This window comes from Oncorhynchus tshawytscha, linkage group LG01 (genome assembly GCF_018296145.1).
Source record: "Oncorhynchus tshawytscha isolate Ot180627B linkage group LG01, Otsh_v2.0, whole genome shotgun sequence".
In the NCBI taxonomy this organism is placed as follows: domain Eukaryota; kingdom Metazoa; phylum Chordata; class Actinopteri; order Salmoniformes; family Salmonidae; genus Oncorhynchus; species Oncorhynchus tshawytscha.
The window spans coordinates 92,783,190-92,797,596 of record NC_056429.1 but is presented as its reverse complement, the minus strand read 5'-3'; the positions used below and the strand labels follow the sequence as shown (position 1 = coordinate 92,797,596).

Below are 14,407 nucleotides of genomic sequence, written 5' to 3'. Positions count from 1 at the left end.
GTAACCTGCTTGCATATGTTGAAGAATAGCCAAATGATGTGAGCTATCGCCTACAAAATCACAAAGTAAATAAGTAAAATATTCGAAATCAATAGACTGTCTCATTTGACTGTGCGTAAACGCCTTTCTCTTCTTTAGAAAAACAGTTGATTTATATGACGGTGACATATTGTCTTAATTATGTCAACAGTTGGATTGATGTGCAGTGTTTTTTGGGCCGTTGTTCTGTAGCAGCCTAGCTGACCTGTCCCAGATTCCAGCATGTAGCAGCCTAGCTGACCTGTCCCAGATTCCAGCATGTAGCAGCCTAGTTGACCTGTCCCAGATTCCAGCATGTAGCAGCCTAGCTGACCTGTCCCAGATTCCAGCATGTAGCAGCCTAGCTGACCTGTCCCAGATTCCAGCATGTAGCAGCCTAGCTGACCTGTCCCAGATTCCAGAATGTAGCAGCCTAGCTGACCTGTCCCAGATTCCAACATGTAGCAGCCTAGCTGACCTGTCCCAGATTCCAGCATGTAGCAGTCTAGCTGACCTGTCCCAGATTCCAACATGTAGCAGCCTAGCTGACCTGTCCCAGATTCCAACATGTAGCAGCCTAGCTGACCTGTCCCAGATTCCAACATGTAGCAGCCTAGCTGACCTGTCCCAGATTCCAACATGTAGCAGCCTAGCTGACCTGTCCCAGATTCCAACATGTAGCAGCCTAGCTGACCTGTCCCATATTCCAGCAGGTAGCAGCCTAAGGTTAAGTGATCATGTCCCATAGATGTCACAACACCCACCATTGTCTTCATTGTCATGAGTCAGTCTGCTGATGCCTTATGCACTGAGTGTACCAAACATTAGGAACACCTTCCTAATATTGAGTTGAAGTGGATTTAACAGGTGATATCAATAAGGGATCATAGTTTTCACCTGGATTCACCTGGTCCGTCTATGTCATGGAAAGAGGTGTTCCTAATGTTTTGTACACTCAGTGTCCATCCAGGGGTGGAATTGTGAATTGTGTTCTACCCCGGTTCCAGCCTGAATATAGGGTACCATACTTGTATTAAACATGGGGGAATTACTCTGTGCTACAGTGGGCCTGATGAAGATGATTATGAGATGCCATTATGCCACTTCATTGAGACAGGATGTGTGTTGTTAACACTTATCCTTGATGCCGGGTGACTCCCATCCTTCAAGGTGGTTTTCACCTGCTCTTCTCATCAAAGCAAATGTTATTAGTCTCACACACATATTTAGCAGATGTTATTGGTCACATACACATATTTAGCAGATGTTATTGGTCACATACACGTATTTAGCAGATGTTATTGGTCACATACACATTTAGCAGATGTTATTGGTCACATACACATTTAGCAGATGTTATTGGTCACATACACATCTTTAGCAGATGTTATTGGTCACATACACATCTTTAGCAGATGTTATTGGTCACATACACATTTAGCAGATGTTATTGGTCACATACACATATTTAGCAGATGTTATTGGTCACATACACATCTTTAGCAGATGTTATTGGTCACATACACATATTTAACAGATGTTATTGGTCACATTTAGCAGATGGTATTGCAGGTGTAGCGAAATGCTTTTCCTTCTTCACTGTGTGACATCATGACTGTTTGACACTGTGGTGTTCTTTAATAATAACTGTGTCCCTTCCATTGTCTCTGTCTACGAGGTGCTGGTAGGGGCCCGTTGTCTCTGTCTACGAGGTGCTGGTAGGGGCCGGTTGTCTCTCTACGAGGTGCTGGTAGGGGCCCGTTGTCTCTGTCTACGAGCTGCTGGTAGGGGCCCGTTGTCTCTGTCTACGAGGTGCTGGTAGGGGCCCATTGTCTCTGTCTACGGGGTGCTGGTGGGGGCCCGTTGTCTCTGTCTACGGGGTGTTGGTAGGGGCCCGTTGTCTCTGTCTACGGGGTGCTGGTGGGGGCCCGTTGTCTCTGTCTACGGGGTGTTGGTAGGGGCCCGTTGTCTCTGTCTACGAGGTGCTGGTAGGGGCCCGTTGTCTCTGTCTACGAGGTGCTGGTAGGGGCCCGTTGTCTCTGTCTACGAGGTGCTGGTAGGGGCCCGGTTGTCTCTGTCTACGGGGTGTTGGTAGGGGCCGTTGTCTCTGTCTACGAGGTGCTGGTAGGGGCCCGTTGTCTCTGTCTACGAGGTGCTGGTAGGGGCCCGTTGTCTCTGTCTACGAGGTGCTGGTAGGGGCCGGTTGTCTCTGTCTACGAGGTGCTGGTAGGGGCCCGTTGTCTCTGTCTACGAGGTGCTGGTAGGGGCCCGTTGTCTCTGTCTACGAGGTGCTGGTAGGGGCCCGTTGTCTCTGTCTACGAGGTGCTGGTAGGGGCCCGTTGTCTCTGTCTACGGGTGCTGGTAGGGGCCCGTTGTCTCTGTCTACGAGGTGCTGGTAGGGGCCCGTTGTCTCTGTCTACGGGGTGCTGGTAGGGGCCCGTTGTCTCTGTCTACGAGGTGCTGGTAGGGGCCCGTTGTCTCTGTCTACGAGGTGCTGGTAGGGGCCCGTTGTCTCTGTCTACGAGGTGCTGGTAGGGGCCCATTGTCTCTGTCTACGGGGTGCTGGTGGGGGCCCGTTGTCTCTGTCTACGGGGTGTTGGTAGGGGCCCGTTGTCTCTGTCTACGGGGTGCTGGTAGGGGCCCGTTGTCTCTGTCTACGGGGTGTTGGTAGGGGCCCGTTGTCTCTGTCTACGGGGTGCTGGTAGGGGCCCGTTGTCTCTGTCTACGGGGTGCTGGTAGGGGCCCGTTGTCTCTGTCTACGGGGTGCTGGTAGGGGCCCGTTGTCTCTGTCTACGGGGTGTTGGTAGGGGCCCGTTGTCTCTGTCTACGGGGTGCTGGTGGGGGCCCGTTGTCTCTGTCTACGGGGTGTTGGTAGGGGCCCGTTGTCTCTGTCTACGGGGTGCTGGTAGGGGCCCGTTGTCTCTGTCTACGGGGTGCTGGTAGGGGCCCGTTGTCTCTGTCTACGGGGTGTTGGTAGGGGCCCGTTGTCTCTGTCTACGGGGTGCTGGTAGGGGCCAGTTGTCTCTGTCTACGGGGTGCTGGTAGGGGCCCGTTGTCTCTGTCTACGGGGTGCTGGTAGGGGCCCGTTGTCTCTGTCTACGGGGTGCTGGTAGGGGCCCGTTGTCTCTGTCTACGGGGTGCTGGTAGGGGCCCGTTGTCTCTGTCTACGGGGTGCTGGTAGGGGCCCGTTGTCTCTGTCTACGGGGTGCTGGTAGGGGCCCGTTGTCTCTGTCTACGGGGTGCTGGTAGGGGCCCGTTGTCTCTGTCTACGGGGTGCTGGTAGGGGCCCGTTGTCTCTGTCTACGGGGTGCTGGTAGGGGCCCGTTGTCTCTGTCTACGGGGTGCTGGTAGGGGCCCGTTGTCTCTTCTTAGGGTGCTGGTAGGGGCCCGTTGTCTCTGTCTACGGGGTGCTGGTAGGGGCCCGTTGTCTCTGTCTACGGGGTGCTGGTAGGGGCCCGTTGTCTCTGTCTACGGGGTGCTGGGGCCGAGGTCCGTACTAGGGGCCCGTTGTCTCTGTCTACGGGGTGCTGGTAGGGGCCCGTTGTCTCTGTCTACGGGGTGCTGGTAGGGGCCCGTTGTCTCTGTCTACGGGGTGTTGGTAGGGGCCCGTTGTGTCTGTCTACGGGGTGTTGGTAGGGGCCCAAGGCCAACTCTTCTTCTTCTTAGATATGTGACTGACTGCTGTGACCGGATGTGTAAAGTTTACACTATGTTTCTTTCTGTCTACAGGGTTCTGGTAGGGGCCCCCAAGGCCAACTCTTCCTACAGCAGCTCACTTCACACCCCGGGAGCCGTGTTCAAGTGCCGTGTCCACAGCAACCCAGAGAGACGCTGCACAGAGATGAACCTGGGCCGAGGTCCGTACTGAACCATGAACCACAGTCACCAGGGACAGAGCCTTACGGAGAACCACTGAACAACCACACATTATACTCACCCTAGGACCAGAGCCTTACGGAGAACCACTGAACTACCACACATTATACTCACCCTAGGACCAGAGCCTTACGGAGAACCACTGAACAACCACACATTATACTAACCCTAGGACCAGGACCAGAGCCTTACGGAGAACCACTGAACAACCACACATTATACTCACCCGAGGACCAGAGCCTTACGGAGAACCACTGAACAACCACACAGTATACTCACCCTAGGACCAGAGCCTTACGGAGAACCACTGAACAACCACACATTATACTCACTCTAGGACCAGAGCCTTACGGAGAACCACTGAACTACCACACATTATACTCACCCTAGGACCACAGCCTTACGAAGAACCACTGAACAACCACACATTATACTAACCCTAGGACCAGAGCCTTATGGAGAACCACTGAACAACCACACATTATACTCACCCTAGGACCAGAGCCTTACGGAGAACCACTGAACAACCACACATTATACTCACCCTAGGACCAGAGCCTTATGGAGAACCACTGAACAACCACACATTATACTAACCCTAGGACCAGAGCCTTATGGAGAACCACTGAACAACCACACATTATACTCACCCTAGGACCAGAGCCTTACGGAGAACCACTGAACAACCACACATTATACTAACCCTAGGACCAGAGCCTTATGGAGAACCACTGAACTACCACACATTATACTCACCCTAGGACCAGAGCCTTACGGAGAACCACTGAACAACCACACATTATACTAACCCTAGGACCAGAGCCTTATGGAGAACCACTGAACAACCACACATTATACTCACCCTAGGACCAGAGCCTTACGGAGAACCACTGAACAACCACACATTATACTCACCCGAGGACCAGAGCCTTACGGAGAACCACTGAACAACCACACAGTATACTCACCCTAGGACCAGAGCCTTATGGAGAACCACTGAACAACCACACATTATACTCACCCTAGGACCAGACATTATACTCACCCTAGGACCAGAGCCTTACGGAGAACCACTGAACAATCACACAGTATACTCACCCTAGGACCAGGCATCATGCCAGTAGGGGACACAAAGGCATGTGCCCCCTCAGATTTGTCTTGTTTTAGAACTTTTCAGATTTTTAATGAATTACTAAACATAATTTTTAAACCCAAATTTGATCATAATTATTTATAAAAACATCTGTCAGCTGTATTTTGTGAAGGGGGAACACTGACTGGACCAGCAATTTTATGAAGTAGTTTTAAGCTTGCCAGCTAGATAGGGAATCTATCTCCCAACCTTATAACTAGCTACCAAGCCAGTTAGAGTAGCTTGTTTAACAATCTAACATGTTTTTTGACATAGAATTATGCATAGTGATTTTTGCTATAGATTGCAGGAAAAAGCTGTTTCACGTACTTCATGCCCCATTTAACATAATAATGTTGAGGTGCCAGAAGTTCCAAAACATTTTGATAGATATGATTGTTTTAACTAATATTTTCCAAGTGGTTAAGCCAGAAAGTTTGAGCCGAAGACATTTCCTGCAGTTCCTTTTCTTGTGGTCGAGAGAGAAGGTTTATGTGGGTTTAATAGAAACCCTTACTTACTCCTCACTGTCACCAACATGACATACGTTATTAAACAAAGTGTCAGGACAAACTTGGGGCCTTGTTGCAGTGCCCTCTGTCACTCTGGTCTCTCTGTCTCCCCCTCTGTCACTCTGGTCTCTCTGTCTCCCCCTCTGTCACTCTGGTCTCTCTGTGTCTCCCCTCTGTCACTCTGGTCTCTCTGTCTCCCCCTCTGTCACTCTGGTCTCTCTGTGTCTCCCCCTGTCTGTCTCTCTGGTCTCTCTGTCTCCCCCTCTGTCTCTGTCTCTCTGGTCTCTCTGTCTCCCCTCTGTGTCTCTGTCACTCTGGTCTCTCTGTGTCTCCCCCCCCTCTGTCTCTCTGGTCTCTCTGTGTCTCCCCCTCTGTCTCTCTGGTCTCTCTGTCTCCCCCTCTGTCACTCTGGTCTCTCTGTGTCTCCCCCTCTGTCTCTCTGGTCTCTCTGTCTCCCCCTCTGTCTCTCTGGTCTCTCTGTCTCCCCCTCTGTCACTCTGGTCTCTCTGTGTCTCCCCCTCTGTCTCTCTGGTCTCTCTGTCTCCCCCTCTGTCTCTCTGGTCTCTCTGTCTCCCCCTCTGTCACTCTGGTCTCTCTGTGTCTCCCCCTCTGTCTCTCTGTGTCTCCCCCTCTGTCTCTCTGTGTCTCCCCCTCTGTCACTCTGGTCTCTCTGTGTCTCCCCCCCCCTCTGTCTCTCTGTGTCTCCCCCTCTGTCACTCTGGTCTCTCTGTGTCTCCCCCTCTGTCTCTCTGTGTCTCCCCCTCTGTCACTCTGGTCTCTCTGTCTCCCCCTCTGTCTCTCTGGTCTCTCTGTCTCCCCCTCTGTCTCTCTGTGTCTCCCCCTCTGTCTCTCTGGTCTCTCTGTCTCCCCCTCTGTCACTCTGGTCTCTCTGTGTCTCCCCTGTCCTCTGTCACTCTGGTCTCTCTGTGTCTCCCCCTCTGTCTTTCTGGTCTCTCTGTGTCTCCCCCTCTGTCTCTCTGGTCTCTCTGTGTCTCCCCCTGTCACTCTGTCTCTCTGTGTCTCCCCCTCTGTCTCTCTGTGTCTCCCCCTCTGTCTCTCTGTGTCTCCCCCTCTGTCACTCTGGTCTCTCTGTGTCTCCCCCTCTGTCTCTCTGGTCTCTCTGTCTCCCCCTCTGTCACTCTGGTCTCTCTGTGTCTCCCCCTCTGTCTCTCTGTGTCTCCCCCTCTGTCTCTCTGTGTCTGTCACCCCCTCTGGTCTCTCTGTGTCTCCCCGTCTGTCACTCTGGTCTCTCTGTCTCCCCCTCTGTCACTCTGGTCTCTCTGTGTCTCCCCCTCTCTCTCTCTGTGTCTCCCCTCTGTCACTCTGGTCTCTCTGTCTCCCCCTCTGTCTCTCTGGTCTCTCTGTCTCCCCCTCTGTCTCTCTGTGTCTCCCCCTCTGTCACTCTGGTCTCTCTGTGTCTCCCCCTCTGTCTCTCTGTGTCTCCCCCTCTGTCTCTCTGTGTCTCCCCCTCTGTCTCTCTGGTCTCTCTCTGTCTCCCCCTCTGTGTCTCCCCCTCTGTCTCTCTGGTCTCTCTGTGCCTCCCCCTCTGTCTCTCTGGTCTCTCTGTGTCTCCCCCTCTCTCTCTCTGTCTCTGTCTCTCTAGTCTCTCTGTCTCTCTAGTCTCCCTGTCTCTCTCTGTCTCTGTCTCTCTGGTCTCTCTAGTCTCTCTGTCTCTCTAGTCTCTCTGTCTCTCTGTCTCTCTGGTCTCTCTGTCTCTCTGGTCTCTCTGTCTCTCTGGTATCTCTGTCTCTCTGGTATCTCTATCTCTCTAGTCTCTCTGTCTCTCTCATCTCCCTGTCTCTGCCCCTCTGTCTCTGTCTCTCTCATCTCCCTGTCTCTGCCCCTCGGTCTCTCGGTCTCTCTAGTCTCTCTGTCTCTATGGTCTCTCTGGTCTCTCTGTCTCTCTGGTCTCTCTGTCTCTCTCATCTCCCTGTCTCTGCCCTCGGTCTCTCTGGTCTCTCTGTCTCTCTAGTCTCTCGGTCTCTCTGGTCTCTCTGTCTTTCTAGTCTCTCTGTCTCTCTCATCTCCGTGTCTCTGCCCCTCTGTCTATCTGGTCTCTCTGTCTCTCTCATCTCCCTGTCTCTGCCCCTCGGTCTCTCTGGTCTCTCTGTCTCTCTAGTCTTTCTGTCTCTCTGTCTCTTTGATCTCTCCGTCTCTCTGTCTTTCTAGTCTCTCTGTCTCTCTCATCTCCGTGTCTCTGCCCCTCTGTCTCTCTAGTCTCTCTGTCTCTCTGTTTCTCTGGTATCTCTGTCTCTCTGGTATCTCTATCTCTCTAGTCTCTCTGTCTCTCTCATCTCCCCGTCTCTGCCCCTCTGTCTCTCTGGTCTCTCTGGTCTCTCTGTCTCTCTGGTCTCTCTGGTCTCTCTGTCTCTCTGGTCTCTCTGTCTCTCTCATCTCCCTGTCTCTGCCCCTCGGTCTCTCTGGTCTCTCTGTCTCTCTAGTCTCTCGGTCTCTCTGGTCTCTCTGTCTTTCTAGTCTCTCTGTCTCTCTCATCTCCGTGTCTCTGCCCCTCTGTCTCTCTGGTCTCTCTGTCTCTCTCATCTCCCTGTCTCTGCCCCTCGGTCTCTCTGTCTCTCTAGTCTTTCTGTCTCTCTGATGTCTCTGTCTCTCTGGTCTCTCTGTCTCTTTGATCTCTCCGTCTCTCTGTCTTTCTAGTCTCTCTGTCTCTCTCATCTCCGTGTCTCTGCCCCTCTGTCTCTCTGGTCTCTCTGTCTCTCTCATCCCCCCGTCTCTGCCCATCTGTCTCTCTCATCTCCCTTTCTCTGCCCCTCGGTCTCTCTGGTCCCTCTGTCTCTCTAGTCTCTTGGTCTCTCTGGTCTCTCTGTCTCTCTAGTCTCTCTGTCTCTCTGATCTCTCTGTCTCTGTCTCTCTGGTCTCTCTGGTCTCTTCGTCTCTCTGTCTCTCTCATCCCCCCGTCTCTGCCCCTCTGTCTCTCTGGTCTCTCTGTCTATCTGGTCTCTCTGTCTCTCTCATCTCACTGTCTCTGCCCCTCTGTCTCTCTGGTCTCTCTGGCTCTCTCATCTCCCTGTCTCTGCCCCTCTGTCTCCCTGGTCTCTCTGTCTCTCTCATCCCCCTGTCTCTGCCCATCTGTCTCTCTCATCTCCTTTCTCTGCCCCTCTGGTCTCTCTGGTCCCTCTGTCTCTCTAGTCTCTCTAGTCTCTCTGTCTCTCTCATCTCTGTGTCTCTGTCTCTCTGGTCTCTCTGTCTCTCTCATCTCCCTGTCTCTGCCCCCCGGTCTCTCTAGTCTTTCTGTCTCTCTGTCTCTCTGTCTCTGTCTCTCTGGTCTCTCTGGTCTCTCCGTCTCTCTGTCTCTCTCATCCCCCCGTCTCTGCCCCTCTGTCTTTCTGGTCTCTCTGTCTATCTGGTCTCTCTGTCTCTCTCATCTCACTGTCTCTGCCCCTCTGTCTCTCTGGTCTCTCTGGCTCTCTCATCTCCCTGTCTCTGCCCCTCTGTCTCCCTGGTCTCTCTGTCTCATCTCCCTGTCTCTGCCCCTCGGTCTCTCTGTCTCTCTCATCTCCCTGTCTCTGCCCCTCGGTCTCTCTGGTCTCTCTGGTCTCTGTCTCTCTAGGTCTCTGTCTCTCTAGTCTCTCTGTCTCTCGTCTCTCTGGTCTCTCTGGTCTCTCTGGTCTCTGTCTCTCTGGTCTCTCTAGGTCTCTGTCTCTCTGGTCTCTCTAGGTCTCTGTCTCTCTAGTCTCTCTGTCTCTATGGTCTCTCTAGTCTCTATGGTCTCTATGGTCTCTCTGGTCTCTCTAGTCTCTCTGGTCTCTCTGGTCTCTCTGTCTCTCTGTCTCTCTGTCTCTCTCATCTCTCTGTCTCTCTGTCTCTGTCTCTCTGGTTTCTCTGTCTCTCTGGTTTCTCTGGTCTCTCTGGTCTCTCTAGTCTCTGGTCTCTCTGGTCTCTCTGTCTCTCTAGTCTCTCTGTCTCTCTGGTATCTCTGTCTCTCTGGTATCTCTGTCTCTCTAGTCTCTCTGTCTCTCTCATCTCCCTGTCTCTGCCCCTCTGTCTCTCTGTCTCTCTCATCTCCCTGTCTCTGCCCCTCGGTCTCTCTGGTCTCTCTGGTCTCTCTGTCTCTCTGTCTCTGTCTCTCTGGTCTCTCTGGTCTCTCTAGGTCTCTGTCTCTCTAGTCTCTCTGTCTCTATGGTCTCTCTAGTCTCTCTGGTCTCTCTGTGTCTCTGTCTCTCTGTGTCTCTGTCTCTGTGTCTCTGTCTCTCTAGTCTCTCTGGTCTCTCTGGTCTCTCTGTCTTTCTGTCTCTCCGGTCTCTATGGTCTCTCTGGTCTCTCTCATCTCTCTGTCTCTCTGTCTCTGTCTCTCTGGTCTCTCTGGTCTCTCTAGTCTCTCTCTCTAGTCTCTCTGTCTCTCTGTCTCTCTGGTATCTCTGTCTCTCTGGTATCTCTGTCTCTCTAGTCTCTCTCTCTCTCTCATCTCCCTGTCTCTGCCCCCTGTCTCTCTGTCTCTCTCTCATCTCCCTGTCTCTGCCCCTCGGTCTCTCTTGTCTCTCTGTCTCTCTGTGTCTCTCATCTCTCTGTCTCTCTGTCTCTCTGGTTTCTCTGTCTCTCTGGTCTCTTGGTCTCTCTGGTCTCTCTGTCTCTCGGTCTCTTGGTCTCTCTGGTCTCTCTGACTCTATGGTCTCTCTAGTCTCTCTGTCTCTATGGTCTCTCTGGTCTCTCTAGTCTCTCTAGTCTCTCTAGTCTCTCTGGTCTCTCTGGTCTCTCAGGTCTCTCTGTCTCTCTGTCTCTCTGTCTCTCTGGTCTCTCTGTCTCTCTGTTTCTCTGTCTCTCTAGTCTCTCTGTCTCTCTCATCTCCCTTTCTGTGCCCCTCGGTCTCTCTGTCTCTCTCATCTCCTGTCTCTGCCCCTCGGTCTCTCTGGTCTCTCTGGTCTCTGGTCTCTCTGTCTCTCTGTCTCTGTCTCTCTGGTCTCTCTGGTCTCTCTAGGTCTCTCTCTCTCTAGTCTCTCTGTCTCTATGGTCTCTCTAGTCTCTCTGGTCTCTCTGTGTCTCTCTGTCTCTGTCTCTCTGTGTCTCTGTCTCTCTGTGTCTCTGTCTCTCTAGTCTCTCTGGTCTCTCTGTTCTCTCTTTCTCTCTGTCTCTCTGGTCTCTATGTCTCTCTGTCTCTCTGTCTCTCTCATCTCTCTGTCTCTCTGTCTCTGTCTCTCTGGTCTCTCTGGTCTCTGTCTCTCTAGTCTCTCTGTCTCTAGTCTCTCTGTCTCTCTCTGTCTCTCTGGTCTGTCTCTCTCTCTCTGTATCTCTGTCTCTCATCTCTCTGCCCCTCTCTGTCTCCTGTCTCTCTGTCTCTCTAGTCTCTCTGTCTCTCTCATCTCCTGTCTCTGCCCCCTGTCTCTCTGGTCTCTCTGTCTCTCTCATCTCTCTGTCTCTGCCCCTCTGTCTCTCTGGTCTCTCTGTCTCCCTCTGTCTCTCTGGTCTCTCTGTCTCTCCCTCTGTCTCTCTGGTCTCTCTGTCTCTCTGTCTCTCTGGTCTCTCTGTTCTCTGTCTCTGTCTCTCTGGTCTCTCTGGTCTCTCTGTCTCTCTGGTCTCTCTGGTCTCTCTGTCTCTCTGTCTCTCTGTCTCTCTGGTCTCTCTGTCTCTGTCTCTCTGTGTCTCTCTGTCTCTCTGGTCTCTCTGTCTCTCTGGTCTCTCTGTCTCTCTGTCTCTCTGGTCTCTCTGGTCTCTCTGGTCTCTCTGTCTCTCTGGTCTCTCTGTCTCTCTGTCTCTCTGTCTCTCTGGTCTCTCTCTCTCTCTCTCTCTCTGTCTCTCTGTCTCTCTGGTCTCTCTAGTCTGTCTCTCTCTGTCTCTGTCTCTCTGTCTCTCTGTCTCTCTGGTCTCTCTGTCTCTCTAGTCTCTCTGGTCTCTCTGTCTCTCTCTGTCTCTCTGGTCTCTGTCTCTCTGTATCTCTATCTCTCTAGTCTCTCTGTCTCTCTCATCTCTCTGTCTCTGCCCCTCTGTCTCTGTCTCTCTGTCTCCCTGTCTCTGCCCCTCGGTCTCTGGTCTCTCTGTCTCTCTGTCTCTGGTCTCTCTGGTCTCTCTGTCTCTCTGTCTCTCTCAGTCTCTGTCTCTCTCTCATCTCTCTCTCTGTCTCTCTCTCTGGTCTCTCTGTCTCTCTGTCTTTCTAGTCTCTCTGTCTCTCTCCTCCGTGTCTCTGCCCCTCTGTCTCTCTGGTCTCTCTGGTCTCTCATCTCCCTGTCTCTGCTGGTCTCTCTGGTCTCTCTGTCTCTCTGTGTCTCTCTGTCTCTCTGTCTCTCTGTCTCTCTCTATCTCTCTGTCTCTCTCTCTCTCTGTCTCTGCCCCTCTGTCTCTCTAGTCTCTCTGTCTCTCTGTCTCTCTGGTCTCTCTGTCTCTCTGTCTCTCTGGTCTCTCTGTCTCTCTATCTCTCTCTGGTCTCTCTGGTCTCTCTGGTCTCTCTGTCTCTGGTCTCTCTGGTCTCTGTCTCTCTGGTCTCTCTGTCTCTCTGTCTCTCTGTCTCTCTGTCTCTCTGTCTCTCTGGTCTCTCTGTCTCTCTGTCTCTCTGTCTCTCTGTCTCTGTCTCTCTGTCTCTCTGTCTCTCTGGTCTCTCTGTCTCTCTGTCTCTCGGTCTCTCTGGTCTCTCTGTCTTTCTAGTCTCTCTGTCTCTCTGTCTCTGTCTCTGCCCCTAGTCTCTCTGTCTCTCTGTCTCTCTCTCCCTGTCTCTCTCTGTCTCTCTAGTCTCTCTGTCTCTCTCTCTGGTCTCTCTGTCTCTCTGTCTCTGTCTCTCTGGTCTCTCTGTCTCTCTAGTCTCTCTGTCTCTCTCATCTCTCTGTCTCTCTGTCTCTCTGTCTCTCTGGTTCTCTCTGTCTCTGGTGTCTCTCTGTCTCTCTGTCTCTCTGGTCTCTCTGTCTCTCTCTCTCACTGTCTCTGCCCTCTGTCTCTCTGTCTCTCTGGTCTCTCATCTCCCTGTCTCTGCCCCTCTGTCTCCCTGGTCTCTCTGTCTCATCTCCCTGTCTCTGCCCCTCGGTCTCTCTGGTCTCTCTGTCTCTCTGTGTCTCTCTCATCTCTCTGTCTCTCTAGTCTCTCTGTCTCTATGGTCTCTCTAGTCTCTCTGTCTCTATGGTCTCTCTAGTCTCTCTGTCTCTATGGTCTCTCTGGTCTCTGTGGTCTCTCTGTCTCTCTGTCTCTCTGGTCTCTCTGTCTCTCTGTTCTCTCTGGTCTCTCTAGTCTCTCTGTCTCTCTGTGTCTCTGTCTCTCTAGTCTCTCTGTCTCTATGGTCTCTCTGGTCTCTCTAGTCTCTCTGGTCTCTCTGGTCTCTCTGTCTCTCTCTGTCTCTGGTCTCTCTGGTCTCTCTGTCTCTCTCTGTCTCTGTCTCTCTGGTCTCTGTCTCTCTAGTCTCTCTGTCTCTCTAGTCTCTCTGTCTCTTCTCTCTGTCTCTCTAGTCTCTCTGGTCTCTGGTCTCTGTCTCTCTGTCTCTCTGTCTCTCTAGTCTCTCTGTCTTTCTGGTCTCTCTCATCTCTCTGTCTCTCTGTCTCTGTCTCTCTGGTTTCTCTGTCTCTCTGTCTCTCTGGTCTCTCTGGTCTCTAGTCTCTCTGTCTCTCTGTCTCTCTGTCTCTCTGGTATCTCTGTCTCTCTGGTATCTCTGTCTCTCTAGTCTCTCTCTCTCTCTCATCTCCCTGTCTCTGCCCCCCTGTCTCTCTGTCTCTCTCATCTCCCTGTCTCTGCCCCTCGGTCTCTCTGGTCTCTCTTGTCTCTCTGTCTCTCTGTGTCTCATCTCTCTGTCTCTCTGTCTCTCTGGTTTCTCTGTCTCTCTGGTCTCTCTGGTCTCTCGGTCTCTCTGGTCTCTCTGGTCTCTCTGTCTCTCTGTCTCTCTGGTCTCTCTGGTCTCTGTCTCTCTGTCTCTCTGGTCTCTCGGTCTCTCTGGTCTCTCTGGTCTCTCTGTCTCTCTGTCTCTCTGGTCTCTCTAGTCTCTCTGGTCTCTCTAGTCTCTCTGTCTCTCTGTCTCTCTGGTTTCTCTGTCTCTCTGTCTCTCTAGTCTCTCTGGTCTCTCTAGTCCCTCGGTCTCTCTGGTCTCTCGGTCTCTCTGGTATCTCTGTCTCTCTGGTATCTCTGTCTCTCTCTAGCTCTCTGTCTCTCTCATCTCCCTGTCTCTGCCCCTCTGTCTCTCTCATCTCCCTGTCTCTGCCCCTCGGTCTCTCTGTCTCTCTGTCTCTCGGTCTCTCTGGTCTCTCTGGTCTCATTCTCTCTGTGTCTCTGTCTCTCTAGTCTCTCTGTCTCTCTCATCTCTCTGTCTCTGTCTCTCTGGTTTCTCTGTCTCTCTGTCTCTCTGGTCTCTCTGGTCTCTCTAGTCTCTCTGGTCTCTCTGTCTCTCTAGTTTCTCTGTCTCTCTGGTATCTCTGTCTCTCTAGTCTCTCTGTCTCTCTCATCTCCCTGTCTCTGCCCCTTTGTCTCTCTGTCTCTCTCATCTCCCTGTCTCTGCCCCTCGGTCTCTCTGGTCTCTCTGGTCTCTCTGGTCTCTGTTGTCTCTCTGTGTCTCTGTCTCTCTAGTCTCTCTGTCTCTCTCATCTCTCTGTCTCTCTGTCTCTCTGGTTTCTCTGTCTCTCTGGTCTCTCTGGTCTCTCGGTCTCTCTGGTCTCTCTGGTCTCTCTAATCTTTCTGTCTCTCTGGTCTCTCTGGTCTCTCGGTCTCTCTGTCTCTCTGGTATCTCTGTCTCTCTAGTCTCTCTCATCTCCCTGTCTCTGCCCATCTGTCTCTCTGTCTCTCTCATCTCCCTGTCTCTGCCCCTCTGTCTCTCTGTCTCTCTCATCTCCCTGTCTCTGCTCGGTCTCTCTGGTCTCTCTGGTCTCTCTTGTCTCTCTGTCTCTCTCATCTCCCTGTCTCTGCCCCCTCGGTCTCTCTGGTCTCTCTGGTCTCTCTTGTCTCTCTCTGTCTC

The 14,407-nt window shown here is 52.4% G+C and overlaps 1 protein-coding gene across 1 annotated transcript in view; it reads left to right on the top strand.

Moving 5' to 3' along the window:
• LOC112238315 (integrin alpha-9-like) overlaps positions 1 to 14,407 on the top strand; it is a 166,294-nt gene that overhangs the window by 800 nt on the left and 151,087 nt on the right. The window contains exon 2 of the mRNA XM_042327389.1: positions 3,748 to 3,875. Coding sequence (XP_042183323.1) covers positions 3,748 to 3,875 — 128 coding nt within the window. The remainder of the gene's footprint in view (positions 1 to 3,747; positions 3,876 to 14,407) is intronic.